This window comes from Sus scrofa, chromosome 5, assembly GCF_000003025.6.
Source record: "Sus scrofa isolate TJ Tabasco breed Duroc chromosome 5, Sscrofa11.1, whole genome shotgun sequence".
Lineage (NCBI taxonomy): Eukaryota > Metazoa > Chordata > Mammalia > Artiodactyla > Suidae > Sus > Sus scrofa.
The window spans coordinates 73,536,125-73,556,614 of record NC_010447.5 but is presented as its reverse complement, the minus strand read 5'-3'; the positions used below and the strand labels follow the sequence as shown (position 1 = coordinate 73,556,614).

The window sequence follows — 20,490 nt, the reverse complement described above, 5'->3', positions numbered from 1 at the left end:
ATATTATGGTGCTATACAGAAGCGAACCTATACCACAGACTCAACACTTTCTTTATTCCAAACTCCCACTAGTCTCTCCACCCTCAACCGCAGGGGCAGAACTGTTTGTTGCACGATTCAAATGCAGCGGGAGACTCCAGGTCCCGCCGCGGAAACGCCCACCCGCCCGCTCATTCCTTAGAGTTGTACCGGCCAACGACCCTGTACCGGCCCACGCGCCTGTCCCTGCCCACCTCTCAGAATGATAAAATCCGCTCACCGACTCTGAGCCTCCGGGAGACCCCGTAAATACAATCGTCCGCTCGTCGCCGCGCTCCCAGGCAGCACTTCCGGCGCGCATAAAGACGTCAGCAAAAGCACCCGCCCCTAGGCCCGCCTCCAGAGCGTGGGTCAAAGGGGAGCCGGGAAGAGGCGCTACTGCTGCTACTTTCTCATCTACGGAACCTGACCCCTCCCGGGACCCGTGATGCCAAGGCAGCTGCGAGGGGCAACGAACTGTCGGGCTTGAGCCCCAGCTGAGGCTCGCGCTTTTCGGGTCTCCTGGGCCCGCCCCACCTGAAGGTAAGCTCCTCCCCGGCTGCGGCCTTTCTCCCTACGGGCTCCTCCCCAGACCCAGCCGCCGGAATCACTTGTCCCTCTCTCCCTACACCTTTTTTTAATTACAGGACCTTTACCTTTGCCTGCCTTCCCCGTTCTAACCAGAACGGCTAACGTGCGAGGAGTTTCAGTTGGAAGCTTTTAAAAAGCGACCTATCGATGCTGAGTTCCTGAAGTTGTCTAAGTCCGGCGTGCCAAGCGAGCATCAGCGCGTTTTCCCATTACATCATTTTAGAATATTTTGTCGTTTGTGATCTTAAATACCCACCACACACGTTTTTAAAATCGAAAATTTGAGTTTGACTGAGTCCGATGTAATTCTCACAGATTATTACTGACTTTGTAATATATAGCATAGAAATGTATTACAGATTATATTTGTACACTTAAAATACATATACAAATCAATACCCTTCAGGGCACTGAAAACTATTCATATAATGTATCATTTCAAATTAGCAATAATGTGAAAATTAGTGATTTGAAAGTTTCTTTACATCATCGAAAGATGAGGCTAAAATTTCCTGGTAACACAACTCCAGAGAAAAATATTATGACAACCAAAAAGGTACCCAGCCAAATTAGCAAAAATCAATGGCTAAGGTTCCTTCTGAGCTCCTAGACACTTTCTAGCTGCTTAGGCAAGGTAATAAGCATATCTGAAAGCACTTTCTTGCTTTTAGCCTGAGGGGAGCTTAAGAGTGTCCTCAGTGTTTTTCCTTCATCTGTTAGAAACTCACCTCTCCATTCACACCATATTCATCACTGAAAGGATTAGTGTAATGAATCTACTAGGAAGAAGGACCAGGAGTTTCTTGTGACTTAGGGGTAATAAACCCAACTAGTGTCCATGAGGATGTGGGTTCGATCCTGGCCTCACTCAGCGGTTAAGGATCTGGCAATGCTGTGGCTGTGGTGTAGGCCAGCAGCTGCAGCTCCAATTCCACCCCAGCCTGAGAACTTCCATATGCCACAGGTGTGGCCATAAAAAAATAAATACAAGTAAGTAAATAAAAAGAAGGACCAGAAAACTCTAAGTAGTGTCTGGAGAAAAGAAGTTCCTTAATTCACCCAGCTGGAGTCATTGCTCCTAAGTATTACTAAGAAGTTAGGAAAGTATGTAAATTTAACATTTGCCAATAATATTGATTTTACTTGGAATGAAGAATACTTGGTTTTGATTGCTTTTGGGTTTGTTTGTTTTTTTAGAAATGAGTGGTGGATTAGCCCCAAGTAAAAGCACAGTGTATGTATCCAACTTGCCCTTTTCCCTGACCAACAATGACTTATATCGGGTAAGTTTTTGTATTAGTACTCTTACCTACTGAATCCTCTATTTGAGATACAAATGTAGTTGAACAGTTCTCTCTTAAGCAAAATTCTTAAGTACATTACAGTCACTTAAATCATTAATACTAAGGACCTCTGTTGAATATGTAAGTGAAAAAAAATTAGATACTTGTGATTTCCAAAGAAAATTCTCATTTATTTATAGAGAATAACAAGTTTTTTTTAATAAACACAGAAGATACCCCTAGCATAATCAAGTTGATTTTTCCGGCTGCTTACTTGGCTTTCGAAACTGGTAGTGGTAGGGTTCCCATCGTGGCTCAGAGGGTTAAGAACTCAGCATAGTGTCCATGAGGATGCATGTTCAATCCCTGGCCCCGCTCAGTAGATTAAAGATCAGGCATTGAGGTGAATGAGCTTTGCTGTAGGTCGCAGACATGGCTTGGATCTGGCATTGCTGTGACTGTGGCACAGGCTGGCAGCTCCAATTCTACCCTTAGCCTGGGAACTTCTATATGCCACAGGTGCCACCATAAAAAGAGAGAAATTGATAGTGGGATAGATGTTTTGGAGGAAAGAACCTCCAAATGGAAGCAAAACAGACCCCTTAACTAACCCTTTAAATTCTGCAAGTATAAAATTTGTTTTCAATTCAGGATTGGAGACATTGAAAGAGAAAAAAAAAATCACTTCCAACATCTTCTTTTACTGCTTTACCTTAGAGAGCAAAATTTCCTGCTGTACCTGTCCTGAAGATGAATGATTGAGAGGAACTGAAAGGAGTGACATGAATCCTTTCTTCCAAATGTGCTGTCTTCTCCCTGCTATTTTGAGTAGATGTTAAGTATAGTAGAGAGATGCTGCATACATGATAAATAGTACTTGATTTATTAATTAAGATAGGTTAAGTCTTGGAGTTCCCGTCGTGGCGCAGCAGTTAACAAATCGGACTAGGAACCATGAGGTTGTGGGTTTGATCCCTGGCCTTGCTCAGTGGGTTAAGGATCCAGCGTAGCCGTGAGCTGTGGTGTATGTCGCAGACTCAGCTCGGATCCCGCGTTGCTGTGGCTGTGGCGTAGGCCGGTGGCTACAGCTCCAATCCCAGCCTGGGAACCTCCATATGCCACAGGAGCGGCCCTAGAAAAGGCAAAAAGACAAGGAAAAAAAAAAAAAGATAGGTTAAGTCTGAAAGAACAAAGAAAATGAACTTTAGTTTCCATTCCTGTATCAGAGACATTTTTGTTTTTATTGAACACTTACTGTATGCTGAACACTCCTGTAGGTACTAGGAACACATCAATGAACAAAAAGATGAAGATCCCTTTTGGCACATACAATATAGCAAGAGAGAAAAATAATTTGAAATATAAAAATTTCAAATGATATTATTTGTTAAATACTAAGTTAATGCTAAGGTATTAGGTGCTATGGAGTCAAAATAAAGCAGGAAAGGAGAGTTATTAAATGTTAGGTTGGGAATGGGGGTGAAATTTTACTTTGAGAAAGTGACTTGAATAGAGACATGAAGGAAGTAAAAGGCAGCTATGCAGATGTCTGGTGGGGGCAGCATTTCAGGCAGAGTAAATCAGAAGAGGAAGGGCAGTCAGAGGTAACCCCATTCAAAGGTACCTTCTAGGGCTTGCATAGAAAATGGTGAGGACTCTAAGTGAAATGAGAAGCCATTCGAAAATGTTATATACAAGACTGTCTTTATTGGTCTTCAGAATTCAGTATTAGTAACACTGCAGTCCAGTTATACTATGTTCCAGGGTTATATAACTTAATCATAGAACTCAATAATGTATTATTATTGATCGCATGTACTAATGTATTCTGAAAGACTTCTACGAAGCATTATGTAGTAGATAGGAACTATTAGTAATACGGGTACTGGCTGAAACAGCAGAAATAGATGAGATTACTTAGAATGAAGGTGTAGCTGTAAAAGGGAAGAAAGAGCCAAGTATAACGTGCCACCTAAGTATCAGGGTGGACAGAAGGAGGGGACTAAGGGGATAAAAGCTTTTTTGTTTTCCAAGCAGTGTAAGTAAGGATCTGTCTTCTGACATAGTGATTGCTTGGTGGGGTGGAGGGCAGGCTCAGCATTGACAGTTGAGCTGTGGTGGGGTTGACAGTTGTCCTGGATATACCACAGGAACAGAGAAGCTGTGCAGTGTGTGTGCCTTTCATCCACCACACATGAAGAGTGTTGGGTTTTTTTTTTTCTCTGTACTCTTCTGTCAGAAATTTAGAAACTGAGGCAAATATCTGTAACATCAATAACCAAAAAAGAGTATTATTCTAGTCTCTAAAATACAAATATATTTTCTAGGGCCTGCTTTATAAACCAAAGGTAAAAATTTTCATAGACTCCAACAAAGAATGTGGTCAGTATATACAACCTGAAAATTTAAGGCTATTTAATGATTTTAAATAAAATTGTAAATTATTATGTGGTCTTTTGTTTCAGATATTTTCCAAGTATGGCAAAGTCGTAAAGTAAGTATATCAGATTTGAAACTTCATTATTGTCTTTTTTTTCCTTTTTAAGTCTGCACTCACAGCATATGGAGGTTCCCAGGCTGGGGGTCAAATCAGAGCTATAGCTGCTGGCCTACACCACAGCCACAGCCATAGCAACGCAGGATCTGAGCCACATCTGCAACCTACACAACGGCTCATGGCAACGCCAGATCCTTAACCCACTGAGCAAGGCCAGGGATTGAACCTGCATCCTCATGGATGCTAGTCAGATTCATTAATCACTGAGCCACAACAGGAACACCTGAATTTACTTCATTATTTTCTTAATGGAAGAGTATTTTACTATTTTTGATAAAATATGCTGATGTAAACATTTTATGTGTATTAAACAATGTGATTTTGTACCATATTACTAAGAACTAATATTGATTCTCTTACCCAATATGAAACATAGTTGTTGTTTTTTTTTAATTTTTGGATGCCCTGAGGCATATGGGGTCCTGAGCCAGGGATCTGATCCGAGCCACAGTCCGGACCCAAGCCACAGCTATAGGTAGCAACACTGGATCCTTAATCCACTGTGTGGCCAGGGATCAAACCCAGGTCCCAGTGCACCTAAGACACTGCCAATCCCATTGTGCCACAGCAGGAACTCCAATATGAGACATAAATTAAAGCCTCTGATTAAATATATATTTTAGATACTAGAAGGTGTGTTATCAAATATACTATAAATGGATCATTGTTGGTCAAACAAATAGAATGTAAAAACAAATACAGTTGACTCTTGAACAATTCAGTGTTAATGAGAGTATAAAGTAAAGGCAAGGTATTGTCATTCTATCTTATAAGCAATATATGGGGAGTTCCCGTTGTGGCGCAGTGGTTAACGAATCCGACTAGGAACTATGAGGTTGCGGATTCGGTCCCTGCCCTTGCTCAGTGGGTTAACGATCCGGCGTTGCCGTGAGCTGTGGTGTAGGTTGCAGACGCGGCTCGGATCCCGCATTGCTGTGGCTCTGGTGTAGGCCGGTGGCTACAGCTCCGATTCAACCCCTAGCCTGGGAACCTCCATATGCTGTGGAAGCGGCCCAAAGAAATAGCAAAAAAATAAATAAATAAATAAGCAATATATGTTCTGGTATAAATTTAAAATCATATTTTAAATCCCAAGAATTTAGAGCATATTTATCTTGACTAGTTGTTTTTCATGTAGCTTTTGATAAATGGATGTTTAAAAAAGCTGAAGTTCATCTACATTCTGAGATTAACTTCTTTTAAACTTAATTCTCTATTTAAAAAATCATCAGAAATGCTACTAGGTAAATTTTGGGGTCTTCAGAATTTCAGTCGTCATTATCCCTCAGAATGCTGATAATGTTGATAGGTAACACATAAATATGCTAGGCATTGTTCTAGTATCGTTATATAAATTATCTCATTAAATTCTCACAACCACCTTTTAAGGTAGATCCTGTTACTCTCTTGATATTAAAAATGACAAAACTGAGGCACACAGTAAATCTAAAATCATATTGCTAATTATGAGTGGATACAGTTTGATTCCAGAGCATAGTCCCTTAACCTTTACCTTTTCTTGATTTTTTTTCCTACCTCTCAGAATTGCTGAATGAATTTCCAAACAAATACATAATTGTAAGCAATGAGAATGCTTTGAAGTTAGACAGAGTTATAAACATCTAAAAGTAGGGAAGAACTGGGGTTCCTGTTGTGGCTCACTGGTTAATGAACGTGACTAGCATCCATGAGGACTCAGGTTAGATCCCTGGCCTCGCTCAGCAGGTTAAGGATCCCATGTTGCTGTGAGCTGTGGTGCAGGTCACAGACACGGCTCAGATGCTGCGTTGCTGTGGCCCTGGTATAGACCGGCAGCTAAAGCTCCGATTGGACCCCAGCCTGGGAACCTCCATATGCCGCAAGTGCAGCTCTAAAAGACAAAAAAAAAAAAAAAAAATAGAGAAGTCTTGATACAGTCTAGAGAGTCAGGGTAGATTTACCTAAGTTAGTATCCTTTGAGTTAAAACCTAAAGGCTAAGTAAAAGCTAGGTAGGTTAAAAAAATGGGAGGAACATTTCAGGTTAGAGGGAATTGCTTATGCAAAGGCCCTGTGGCAAGAGAAAATAAAGTGAGATCAAGAAATGGAAAGACCAATATGACTTGAGATGAGTGAGTAAGGGGGAGAAAGCACCAGGTAGGTCCAGAAATGGAACCAGCTTCCTAACCTTGCTTCTTGACCATGTTATAAGATACTTGATTTTCATCCTAAGAACACCAGGAATCCCTTAAATAATTTTAAATGAGGGGATGACATGATTTGAATTTTTAGAAGCTTATTCCAGCCAGCTTCAGTGTAGAGATTGTATTGACAGGGAATAAGAGCAGATGCAGGGAGATTAGTCAAAAGATATCGCAGCCCAGAGGAGAAGTTTGGATTAAGATGGTACAGGTGGACAGGTAGAGACTGGTCAGGTTTGAGAGGTCACTAGACAGGAAAATGGAGAATACTTAGTGATATACTTACTTTGTATTTAAGGGTTCAGTGACCAAGAAGGGTTGTGGGTGACACCCAGGTTTTCCAGAATAGTGTCTGCTTCACTTTATGTGCTTAAATGAGTACATCATATATCTTATATCAGCAAATGGTGCCATCACCTACCTTTTTTCCCATGCCAGAAACATGGGAATCACCCTAGGTTTGTGCTTTCAAATCCTTGATGTAATTATTTTTTTTCTGTTACCATAGAAGGTATCTCTATCAAAATAATATATTGTAACTAGTTTATAGTTATCTCTTTCTCTATACTCCAACCTTTTACTGAAGGTAAAAACCTTATCCTACTGCTGGTGCTTAGTGTCTGTGATTGAAGCTAATGGAAAGTCTGAATGGTCTCATGAATAAATAAATGGATGAACTCTTTTGAGAAACTGCTTTCCATCTTTTTTTTTTTTTTAACATATTGAGGTAGAATTAATAGGGGTTACAGAGACAACCACAAAGAAATTTTCATGTTAAAACAGGTAAAATGAAAGCAATATATTTTATAGGTAAAGCTTAAAGAGGAAGCTAGCAGGTAAGAGTGAAAATTCAACACATTCGTCCAAAACAAAGATTTGTTATTACTACAAAAAAAAAATTTTTTTAATAGGAGAGAAAAGGCATTGTTTACACATAGATTTTAGTAGAGACTAGCAGAAAGGAAGAGAAATTATTTCCAGTTAAAGAAATTAAAGAACTGATACATTCTAAACCCTGAAGAGTGAGTGAAATTTTAATGGGCAAAGATTGAGAGTTGAAAGAAGATAGAAGCCATGTTTACAGAGGCACCAGTTTAGGGGAAGTTCAGGCCGTGCTCCATGAACGTTCACTCAGTGGCTTGGTGTGGCTAGACCTCATAGTCTGGGAGTGAGAAGGAGCAGTGAAAGATGAGGGAAATGGAGCCATAATCACAAAGGATATTGATTGCTGGACCAAGGAATAGGCAATTTGAAGAACCAGAGATCACTGAGCAAAGGAATGATGCAATTTTATTTATTCCTTAAGTAGAAGACTCTTCCATTAGCATATGAGCAGAAATTAACATCAAGGAACCAGTAAGAATAGATTGTGGAAATAATGACTAAGAAAAAAAGCAGTGAGAAAGAGAGGACCAATGAGAGAGATCATTAAAAGTTAAAGCATCTGGAGGATAATGTGAGAAAAAGAATATATATATATATATGAATATATGACTGGGTCACTTTGCTGTACAGTAGAAATTGACAGAGCACTAAATCAACTGTAATGGAAAAAATAAAAATCATTAAAAAAACAAATTACAATAAAAAAGTTAAAGCAGCTATCTTATTTCATACTTCCTTCAAAATTGGTTAAAATTTTTCCTCTTTACCCTCAATAAGTAGTGTGGCTTTGAAAACAGCCAGTTTAAACTTGAGCTTCATCAAGTACTTCTCTTTCCTCCTTAGCTCTGAATAAACAGATGCACCCTTTTGAGAAACTGTCCATTTTATTTGCCCATTTTTTTCTGAATTAACTTATATTTCTTTTTTTAATGAAACACAACATCGCTTTTCCTAATATAGTGGTATCTTTTTACCAGTTTCATTGCAATGACTCTTTAAGTGCCTAAACCCATATCCAAATAAATTTTAGTATGTGAAGTACAGTGTTAAATAAAAGTTCTGTTTATTTCATGTCCTCTTGTCTGTTTTCCTGTTAATTCAGGTTTTAGAAAATTATTAAACTTTGTCTTAGATATTGTCACTTTTTTACTACTCGGAAAAAATCTCAATTTTATGTTACAAAAACAGAATAAAGAACACACAATACCCTTTATCCAGATTCATGTATTGTTAACATTTTACCCCATTTACTCTTATCATTTTCAGTCCCCATACATATGTACATGTATGGGTGTGCATATATGTGTGTGTGTATACAGATATACACACATACACACACATATATACTTGTGTCTATATGTGTGTGTATACACATACAGTTTGTTTCTGTGAGTAATTTGAGGATGATAATAAACCACATTTTCATCACCCTTTATGCCTAAATTCTTAATCATCACCCTTTACATAAAAATATTAATAATAATAAAAATAAATAATATAAATAAATGATAAATAATAAAAATACTAATCATCACCCTTTACACCTAAATTCTTCAGTGCGTACTTCCTAAAAATATAATAAGGTTATATATTATATAACCACAGTACAGGTACAAAACTCATAATTTTATACCGATACAATACCATTGTTGACTCGGTAGTCCATGTTCAGATTGTCAGCTGACCTAATAATGTTCCACATGGAATATTTTCCCCTAGTAACAAGATCCAGTCTAGAGTTAGATGTTGGTTTTAACTGTCCCTTAGCCTCCTTTAATTTGGAATATTTATAAATACTATAGCTTTTGTTTTTACATGATGTTGCCTCATGATTTTATAGGAGTTATGTAGTCTTGGCTGGTATACTCTGTAAGTGATATGTTGTGAGGGTATTCATACAGTATCCATTTGCCCCTCATAGGGATATCACCCAGACAAGGTGTTAACCAACTTCTCCACTATATAATCACTTCTTCCCCCTTTGCAACTAGTAAGCAGTCAGTGGAAGACGCTCTTAAGACAATGCACGTATCCTGTTACACATAAAAATTTCACTTTAGACATAGCATTTGTTGAATAATTCTTGCCTGAATTGTTGCAAACGGTGATTTCCCAACTCTCGTACTTGTCCTAGTACAGTTAATAGTCATCCCTTAGCATTCTGCTATAAGCAGTAGCTCTCCTCTCTCCCCCATGCATTTATTTATTATTGGTATGGCCTATGAATTCTTTTTTCTGTGGTTTATAATTCATTGCTATATTTTATTATTTTGGTGCTCAGATTGTCCTGGATTTGACCAATTGGCACTTCTTCCAACTTCTCTGTTCTTGGCCATGCCCCATCGTTTCTTTTCTTTTTTTAATTTTTTTTCTTTTCTTTTTTTTAAGTAGTTCTTTTCTGACATGACAAGATGTTCAAAGTTCATCTTGTATCTGCCCTATCCCAGCCTTGGAAGTCAGCCATTTCTCCAAAGAGCTCTGTTGAGTATTGTTTTTTTAAACTGTTTTTAATGACATATGATGAGCAAGGGCCACAGAACTAGGGATGTGTAAGGGGTCAAGAGAAGGAGCAGACTCTGTGCTCTAATCACCATTCCTATTACTTAAGTACCCTGGCTAAGAAGCACAGAACTGGAGATTCTTTAAAAGAGGGTCGCACTGAGAACTTTGTCTAGTCACGTATGATGGAGCATGATAATGTGAGAAAAAAGAATGTATACATGTATGTATAACTGGGTCACCATGCAATACAGTAGAAAAAAAATCATATTGGGGAAGTAGCAATTAAAAAAAAAGAATATTAAGAATATAGTTAGAAGAGTTCCCATTGTGGCACAGCAGAAACGAATCCGGTTAGGAACTATGAGGTTGCGGGTTCGATCCCTGGCCTTGTTCAGTGGGTTAAGGATCTGGTGTTGCTGTGAGCTATGGTGTAGGTCACAGACGCCACTCGGATTTGGTGTTACTGTGGTTGTGGTGTAGGCCAGCGGCTACAGCTCCAATTGGACCCCTAGCCTGGGAACCTCCATATGCTGCAGGTGTGGCCCTAAATAGACAAAGACAAAAAAAAAAAAAAAAAAAAAAAAAAAAAAACCTAGAAAAAATTAATTTGAAAAAAATCCCTCTACTTTTTGCGCAAAAGAGAATACCTCAGTTTTATTTTGTTTAATTTCTTCCTGCGGAGTAAGCGAGTCAGTGGAGAAAAGGAATTATACTTACTCTTCAAGATTCCATTGTCTCTGTAATCTCTTTACTTCACCCTTCAACCTCTGTTTAATGTTTGATTTATCAGATACTCCTAATTGCAGCTGTGTTCATTTGTGTAAAATCAGTATCACATTTCCTTATTTCCACTCTTCTTTATAACTCATAACTTGGAAGAAATATCTATTTGTTAAATATATTAATTTCTTTTACTCTGTAAATATTAACCTTTTTTGGACTTGAGTTTTTCAAGTATTTATTCATATGTTTTATTTATTGCTGCCTCATTATTTTTAACTGGCTATTTGTTTATACTTTAAGGGTTACTATAATGAAAGATAAAGATACCAGGAAGAGTAAAGGGGTTGCATTTATTTTATTTTTGGATAAAGACTCTGCACAAAACTGTACCAGGGCAATAAACAACAAACAGGTAAGCCTTTCATTCCCAATAAGGTTTTTAACCAAAAGCCTTTATGCTCATCCAGGCTAGAAATGTGGGCATGCAGTGGGATGGTTGAGTTGGATGGCTATCAGTAGATTCTAAGATTATAACTTATAGAAAAGAAAAATAGGGCAAAACTGTACTGGGTTCCCAAAACATTGGTAGATTATAGGGAATAAAAATCTGTTTTATAAGATAGAATTTGTCATACCTAAGTAGGCTATTGCTAAAATAATCTAAAAAATAAAAGGTAACTGAAGGTATAGGAAATGGGATCCAATAACTGTAATTTTAGGTTTCAGTGAAATATGTCCTTCTGCATTTACATTTTCCTCTGGTCTAGTTATTTGGTAGAGTAATAAAAGCAAGCATTGCTATTGACAATGGAAGAGCAGCTGAGTTCATCCGAAGACGAAACTACTTTGATAAATCCAAGTGTTATGAATGTGGGGTAAGTATAACTAAAACAATATAATTTTCCATAGTTTACTTGAAGGTATTTTTCACATAAATGTTTTGTGTTCTCCAGAACACAAACACTGGCTAGCTAAAAATGGGCGATGAAAGTTGTTTTACTTTGGGACTGTAGACTCTTATAAGTAAACTCAACTGAAATATAATATATAAAGATAACCTGGAGTTCTCGTCGTGGTTCAGCAGTAATAAACCCTGCTAGGATCCATGAGGACACAGGTTCAATCCCTGGCCTTGCTCAGTGGGTTAAGGATCCACCATTGCCATGAGCTGTGGTGTAGGTCATAGACACGGCTTGGATCCCACGTTACTGTGGCTGTGGTGTAGGTGTAGGCCAGCAGCCGTAAGTCCAATTCAACCCCCAGCTTGGGAACTTCCATATGCCATGGGTGCGGCCCTTAAAAAAAAGACAAAAAAAAGATAACCTGAATTGGGTAATACAGAGTGGTATTTTCTCTGGTTTCTAAATCTTTGAAAATTATTAGATTAAAAAGTAGTAAGACTAATTATTACATTACTGTCTGCAAGTTTTAGTGCTCTATAAATTTTTGTGTTTCTATAATATTTTGTCAGTGATTAAAGTTCATGGATCAGTAAAAACAGTATTCTATGACCTATCCACAATGGACTATTTTTTTGAAAAGTTTTTTTCCCCCTAATCATTTAGTAACTGAACTATACCCAAGTTTTCTATCTAGTTCTCATTATATGTTGTTATCCATTTAAACTTTAGGTGATTAGGAAAGGTGTATAGCCACAGAACAGTTTTGTACAAGGCCCATAATGGGCTCAAGAGAATTTTAGTCTAGGTCTCATTGCTGTCGATTTCAAAAATAGCTGTATCTATAGACAGATAAACAGACAGATACTAAAAAGCAAGGTATATATATAAATTCAGAGGTTAATGGAGAGTTATTTACTGAAGAGAGGATTACTAGGTTTGGTGAATGGATATAGGTGGATGGATGGGCAGAAAGAGAACAAGCAAGGCCTTGGGTACATTTTGTCAAATTTGATGATTCTGCTATCTAAGTTAATGTTTTAAAAACTGTTCCAGAGTCCTGAGTTTTGTTAAAAAAAAAAAAAAAAAAGATAGGAAGAAAGAGAGGTGTTGTTATGGTCAGATAAGAATATATCCACTTATTCACAGTAAATATTAAGTTATCTGAGAATTTCTGGATGAAGCTGATAATCTGTCTTTCAGCCTGTGGAGCCAGAGATTTTTTTACATTATACTCTGCACACTATATTTTTTAAAATTTTCCCTCACCAAAAGATCTGTTTACATTTATTTTAGCCTCGTTTTTCTAAAGCTATTTCATTATTAACCACCACCCCACCCCACCCCCACACCCACTTTTTTTTGTATGGAATACGTTAACAGTTTTTGGTATACCATTATTACAAAAACAATTTGGAAAATGGGTCTCTACATCCTGTTATTGTTAATGAGTTAACAATAACACTGGGGTTCAGTCAGGTCCCCAGGTATACAAAGTATACAGTCTACTTGATACTTTGTGAAATATACTTGAAAGGCATGATTATTTTTCTCTTCTATTGTTCTAATTCTGGCTCAGTCTCTCCCCACAGCCTCATTCTCACATATTACTTCTTAAAGGTATTTTTAGTAAGTTAATGCACAGATTCACTGTCTTGTTTTACAACTCAGATAGTGTTACGGCTCATTATAATGTTACGGTTAGTCCAGCACTGTCCATCACAAATATATGTAAGCCACAAATGTAATTTTTAATTTTCTAATAGCCACATTAAAAAAAGAAACAGGAGTTCCCATCATGGCTCAGTGGTTAACTAACCTGACTTGCATCCATGAGGACTCTGGGTTTGATCCCTGGCCTTGCTCCATGGGTTAAGGCTCTGGCGTTGCTGTAAGCTGTGGTGTAGGTCACAGAGGCCACTCAGATCCCACGTTGCTGTGGCTGTGGCATAGGCCGGTGGCTACAGCTCCAATTAGACTCCTAGCCTGGGAACCTCCATATACCACTGGTGCAGCCCTAAAAGACGAAAAGAAAGAAAGAAAGAAAGAAAGAAACAGGGTTAAAAATTAATATATTTTATTTAATCCAAAATATTATTATTTGAATTATGTAATTAATATTTTTAAATTATAGTATTTTACTTTTTTTCTTTTCTTTCCCTTCTTTCTTTTTTTTTTTTTTTTTTTTTTTTTTTTTGCTTTTTAGGGCTGCAACTGTGGCATATGGACATTCCCAGGCTAGGGGTCTAATCAAGCTACAGCTGCCAGCCTACACCACAGCCACAGCAGTGCTAGATCCCAGCCTCGTCTGCACCCTACACCACAGCTCACAGCAATGCCAGATCCTTAACCCACTGAGTGAGGCCAGGTTTTGAACCTGCATCCTCATGGATCTTAGTCAGATTCGTTTCTGCTGAGCCACGATGGGAATGCCCTACATTTTTTTTTTTTTTTTTTTCTCTTTTTGGTCTTTTTGCCTTTTCTAGGGCTGCTCCCGTGACATATGGAGGTTCCCAGGCTAGGGGTCTAATTGGAGCTGTAGCCACCGGCCTACGCCAGAGTCACAGCAATGTGGGATCTGAGCCGCGTCTGCGACCTACACCACAGCTCACGGCAACGCCGGGTCCTTAACCCAATGAGCAAGGGCGGGGATCGAACCTGCAACCTCATGGTTCTTAGTCGGATTCGTTAACCACTGCACCACGACGGGAACTCCCCCTACATTCTTTTTTATACTATCTTCACAATCCAGTGTGTACCAATTCAGACAGGTTCTCATAAACCCCAGGAGATTATAGCTAGTGGCTGCCGTAAGTGGACACTGCAGGTATAGTCTAGATATGAAAGAACAAAAGTGAAATTAATTTAGAGGAAAACATTAAGTTTTCCATTTGTTTTTAAAACAATGTTAAGTGACATATTGGAAGTTAGGAATAGTTTTGTCCACATTTTATCTTTTTTGTCTTTTTTTGTCTTTTGTTGTTGTTGTTGTTGCTATTTCTTGGGCCGCTCCCGCGGCATATGGAGGTTCCCAGGCTAGGGGTTGAATCGGAGCTGTAGCCACCGGCCTACGCCAGAGCCACAGCAACGCGGGATCCGAGCTGCGTCTGCAACCTACACCACAGCTCACGGCAACGCCGGATCGTTAACCCACTGAGCAAGGGCAGGGACCGAACCCACAACCTCATGGTTCCTAGTCGGATTCGTTAACCACTGCGCCACGACGGGGACTCCTGTCCACATTTTATCATAATAACTTAAAATTTTTACTTTTGGAGTTCCCACTGTGGCACAACAGGATCAGCAGCATAGCTGCAATGCCAGGTTCTATCCTCCACCCAGCATAGTGCGTTAAAGTTTCCAGCATTGCATCAGCTGTGGCATAGGTTGCAACTGCAGCTTGGCTCTGATCCCTGTTCCAGGAACTCTTATGTGCTGTAGGGCAGCCAAAAAAAGGAAAAAAAATTTTTTTTACATTTAAGGCAGAGGCCAATTTAAATTTTGAATTGTTTTATATCCTGAACCTTTTTTTTTTTTCCTTTTGTCTTTTTGTGCCACACCTGTGGCATATGGAATTTCCCCTTTTAGGGGTCGAGTCAGAGTTGTAGCTGCTGGCCTACAGCACAACCACAGCAACGCCAGATCCAAGCCATGTCTGTGACCTACACCACAGCTCACGGCATTGCTGGATCCTTAACCCACTGAGTGAGGCCAAGGATGGAACCTGCATCCTCATGGTTACTAGTCAGGTTCGTTTCTGCTGAGCCACAATGGGAACTCCCATATATCCTGAATCTTGACATTTAAAGTGTAAACACTGCATTGCTGTGGCTGTGGCATAGGCTTTACAGCTGTTGCTCCCATTTGACCCCTAGCCTGGGAACCTCCATATGCCGTGGGCATGGCCCTAAAAACCAAAAATAAAAAAATTTTAAAATAAAGTGTTTAAAGGAAGAACACCTCTTTTACTCTTAGTGTAACTACTAAAATACTTCCTTATTGGGAATTATAATATCATAATCTCTTCCTTCTAAATATTAAAATAATGTTTTAATTTCTTTGTGTATATTCCCAATCTGACAGTCTTCTTCTTAAGTTCTAAAACATTTTAGTCTTATGTAATAACCACCAAGTTTCTCTTAATAACACAACAAATGTAGTATTTCTTCCTTTCCTTTTTAATGGGAAACAAAAGGAAAGTGGACACTTAAGTTATGCCTGTCCTAAAAACATGCTTGGAGAACGTGAACCTCCAAAGAAGAAAGAGAAAAAGAAAAAAAAGAAAATTCCTGAACCAGAGGAAGAAATGTATGTATACTCACTCTTACCAAATAAATGATTGTGTTGTTCTGTCTTTTTACTGTTGTTTGAGCGCATTCTGATTTTTTTTTTTTTTAACATTTTAGTGAAGAAGTGGAAGAAAGTGATGATGAAGGGGAAGATCCTGCTCTTGACAGCCTCAGCCAGGCCATAGCTTTCCAGGTACTAAATAGTTCTTTTAGAAGACCCCATGCCATGGCTGTCTTTGAGTTAATAATGTCCCTTGCTTACTTTATTCATCATCTCCTCATGGAAACAACTTATCTCTTTATCAGATAGGTTCTTTCTTTAAGGTCTTTAGAACACTGTGGTGGAAAAGTTCCCATTGGTTCTTTCTAGATTTTAAGGGCCCCACAACCCATTTAATAGCTTAATCTGTTTTCCTTATAGAATTGAACAGAACTATTTGATTAAAGTAAGATTAGCCCAATGGAAAAGATTTTATTAAATGTAAGAAATTATTTTAAAAGAAGCGTCATTCTAGGGTTCCCTAGTGGCCTAGTAATTAAAGATTCAGCATTCTCACTGCTGTGGTACCAGTTTGATCCTTAGACTGGGAACTTCCACAGGCCACAAGCATGGCCCCCTGACAAAAGGTAGTTCCCACTGTGGCACAGCTGAAATGAACCTGACTAGTATCCATGAGGATGCAGGTTTGATGCCTGGCCTCGCTCAGTGGGTTAAGGATCTGGCTTTGCCATGAGCTGTCATGTAGGTTGCAGACACTGCTCAGATCCCGTATTGCTATGGCTGTGCACAGGCTGGTGGCCACAGCTACAATCTGACAAAAATGAAAAGCTTCATTTTAAAACAAAACTGAAAACATACCTAGAATAATTTTGAGTAACCTGTAAGACTGGGGCAGGGGAACAGTATCCTGATGGTATAGAATTGTATGCATGGGCTAGGTGGGTAGAGGGTGTTGCTGGAACTGGTGATGTGTTTTGCCATGTTTTGAATTAATGTACCATAAGTAACATATTAAATAGATTCCTGATTTTATTATTTTTTGTTTGTTTTCTGAACCACATTATAGCAAGCCAAAATTGAAGAAGAACAAAGAAAATGGAAACCCAGTTCAGGGGGTCCTTCAACATCAGATGATTCAAGACGTCCAAGGATAAAGAAAAGCACATACTTCAGTGACGAGGAGGAACTTAGTGATTAAACTTATATTTATTATGTAAATATCATTGAAAAAATTGTAAAGCTTGGAATACCAAGTTTGGTTGGGACTAAAGAATTACTTTTAGAATTTGAACATCAGAACACTTAGTACCAAATAGTTTTTTTACTTTAAAATAGTTTGTAGGAAATTGAAAAGTAATTTTAAAGTATCATGTTTCTATCTTGCATCAAGATTTGCTAATAACCATTAATCTTCAAAACAGTTCATTTGAATAAAAAAGAAAACATAAAACTATCATAATAATGCTGTTGGCATCCCAAGAAAAAAGACAGATATTAAAAAGATTTGTTTGAGAAGTTCATTATAAAAGTTTGCATCTGATTTGATTGGTTTACATAAGGACATTTGAAATAAATTTCATCTTTAAAACAAAAACTTCATAAAGGCTGGGAAAAGTTGAATGACTTTTTGTTATTAAATGTGGAGTTCCCGTTGTGGCTTGTCATTAAATGTTAATAAAATTTTCTCAAGAGAATTTTATTTTTAAATATAGGTGTTTTGTCATCTTATTTCTTTTAGCTTTATCTTCATTCATATACATTGTAATTACCCATAAAACATAAAGGAGCTCTCAAAGGCTTGTCACCAAACAGCAGTTATTTGCTCTTCCCTTGGCACCAAGTTCCACCTCCCAGAAGCAGCTAGCTTTTTAGTTGTTTCTTTCACATGTCCACACTAAATGCTAAATAAATAGACTCCTGCCTCTAACCCATAAAAGGATGAAGGAGGAGCTTTCAATCTCCTATACTACTCCCTCATCCATCTTTCCAATCGGGCCAGGTGAAATTTTTTGATGAAACCTATATTTATTGTCTGTATTTTATAACCATTGAAATACTGTTCCCTTCATTTTTTTCATGTATTATATTTCTTTATATTTATGACTAAATCTTCCTATAGTTATATGGGAATGGAATTATGGAGACTTTCTACTATTTCTGTATTATTGAATGCTTTTAAAAAGAAGACCTGTTTATTGGTTTATTTTTATTTATTTATTTATTTATTTTTGTCTTTTTGCTATTTCTTTGGGCCGCTCCCACAGCATATGGAGGTTCCCAGGCTAGGGGTCGAATCGGAGCTGTAGCCACTGGCCTACGTACACCAGAGCCACAGCAATGCGGGATCCCAGCCTCCCGCGTCTGCAACCTACGCCACAGCTCAAGGCAACGCCAGATCCTTAACCCACTGAGCAAGGCCAGGGACCGAACCCACAACCTCATGGTTCCTAGTCAGATTCGTTAACCACTGCGTCACGACGGGAACTCTGGTTTATTTTATTTTTATCTTTTTCTTTTTTGGCCACACACAATACATACAGATGTTCCTTGGTCAGAGAACAAACCCACACCACAGCATGATAATGCCAGATCCTTAACCATAAGCCACCAGGGAACTCTCTATCAGTTTCTTAATTACTAAAAGCAATAAAAAATATTTCCACTTTGAAAACCTCAAAGTCAGTGAAAGTGTTAACCTCTCAGCAACAAACATGTTTTTTTTTAACATCTGTCTCTGGAGCAATACATTCTTTTTTTTGGAAAAATGATTAAATGCTGGACCTCTTCCTGTTTTATCCATTAATTCATCAAATTTTTTTTTGTCTTTTTTTTTTTTTTTGCTATTTCTTGGGCCGATCCCACGGCATATGGAGGTTCCCAGGCTAGAGGTCGAATCGGAGCTGTAGCCACCGGCCTACGCCAGAGCCACAGCAACACGGGATCCGAGCCGCGTCTGCAATTTACACCACAGCTCCCGGCAACGCCGGATCGTTAACCCACTGAGCAAGGGCAGGGACCGAACCCACAACCTCATGGTTCCTAGTCGGATTCGTCAACCACTGCGCCACGACGGGAACTCCTAATTCATCAAATTTAAAGCAAAGAAAAAATTGAGAGCAAACATGCCACAAAATACAGAAAAGTTGATAGGAATATCTTAAAGCAGAATAGAAAATAAGAAATAGATAATTACATAGAAATAGGAAATTTTAAATAGTAAATGAAAAAATTTTTATCAAAGATTCCATTACAATCAATAGAACATTATTCTTATCTAATTAAAAAACTGGTGATGAAGATGACATAAGAATACTTGTATTATATATTGGCTAATTACTGAAGGGCAATTTTAGCAAGTATCAACTATTAAGGATGTTGTGGTTGTTTGAACCAGAAATAGTATTCTATTTTATCCTAGGCTTCTAGTGAGAACTACAGGTATTTATATACAAAGGCATATATTGTTATTTAAAAAAATTTAAAGCACAAATATCAACAAAAGATAAAGCATGATACAAACAAAATAATGATTAGGAAGCATCAAAATGGTGCGGAGAAAAAAAATGTTTCAGAGAGGTCCTAATGGAAAAACATTCTGGATTTAATGGCCCGTGCAAAATACCTGCTGTTCCTGGATATATATATATATATATGCACATGGATGGGAAAAGCTGACTGCTGGGGTAGCAATGGCATAGTAGTTAACTACAGTGTCTTGAGAAACATACCTGGGTTCCTGTGGCCATGTTTGCACTTTCCACTTACAGCAGATGGCCTTGGTCCATTTACTGAATCTGGGTTATTTGAAAAATAAAATGTATGAACACCACCAAAGGACAAATATTGTATAATTCTACTTATGTGAGGTACCTAGAAGAGTTAAATTATACAGAAAGTAGAACTGAGGTTACTAGGGCCTGAGAGGAAGGGGGCAGGGAGTGTTATGCTTAATGGGTGCAGAGTTTTGGTTGGGGATGATGAAAATGTTTTAGACATAGATGGTGATAGTTACACAATGTGAATGTACTTAATGCCACCAAATTGCATCCTTTAAATGGTTAAAATGGTAAATTTTATGTATATTTTTACCACACAATGTACAAACATAGCTGGTTAAAATTGTTGTGTAAAGAGCAGTTAGACTACCAAGATCCTCCCTGCCACCTCTCCATCATGCTGAACCATGATAGATACAGCCTCCTTCCCCTGCTGATGTCTAGAACACACTCAGATAGATTCATTTAACTTCAGACAAGAGACGGGGTGGGGTGGGGTCCTTCCCAGGAGAAAAGATACTGGAAAGTTGGGCCCTAAAAAAGTCAATTCAACAATGTAGTCCCTCAAGGTGGTGGGGGTGGTGGTGGTGATATACACTTCTGATCAGCATTTAAGCATTTCACATTCAAATATGAAGACAAACCAGCATCAAAAAATGTTTGAGGAAGACAAAAAAAAAAAAAAAAGAAAGAAAGAAAGAAAGGGAGTTCCCGTCGTGGCGCAGTGGTTAACGAATCCGACTAGGAACCATGAGGTTGCGGGTTCGATCCCTGCCCTTGCTCAGTGG

General features: G+C 38.3%; 2 protein-coding genes across 12 annotated transcripts in view; one reads left to right on the top strand and one right to left on the bottom strand.

The window, feature by feature from the left end:
- PPHLN1 (periphilin 1) overlaps nt 1-410 on the bottom strand; it is a 140,199-nt gene extending 139,789 nt beyond the window's left edge. For 4 of the 11 annotated variants that reach the window (XM_021092548.1, XM_021092549.1, XM_021092552.1 and 1 more), the window contains exon 1: nt 260-346. The gene's annotated coding sequence lies outside the window, so the exon portion shown is untranslated. Of the gene's footprint in view, nt 1-233 lie in introns of all 11 variants that reach the window. The other 7 variants (XM_013997947.2, XM_013997948.2, XM_013997949.2 and 4 more) reach the window with 3 other exon arrangements.
- On the top strand, nt 375-17,633 carry ZCRB1 (zinc finger CCHC-type and RNA binding motif containing 1). The gene is made up of 8 exons (XM_021092556.1): nt 375-561; nt 1,807-1,892; nt 4,358-4,386; nt 11,038-11,149; nt 11,505-11,612; nt 15,832-15,944; nt 16,043-16,118; nt 16,993-17,633. The coding sequence occupies exons 2-8, from the start codon at nt 1,809-1,811 to the stop codon at nt 17,122-17,124; spliced, it is 654 nt and encodes a 217-aa protein (XP_020948215.1). The 5' UTR covers nt 375-561; nt 1,807-1,808; the 3' UTR covers nt 17,125-17,633.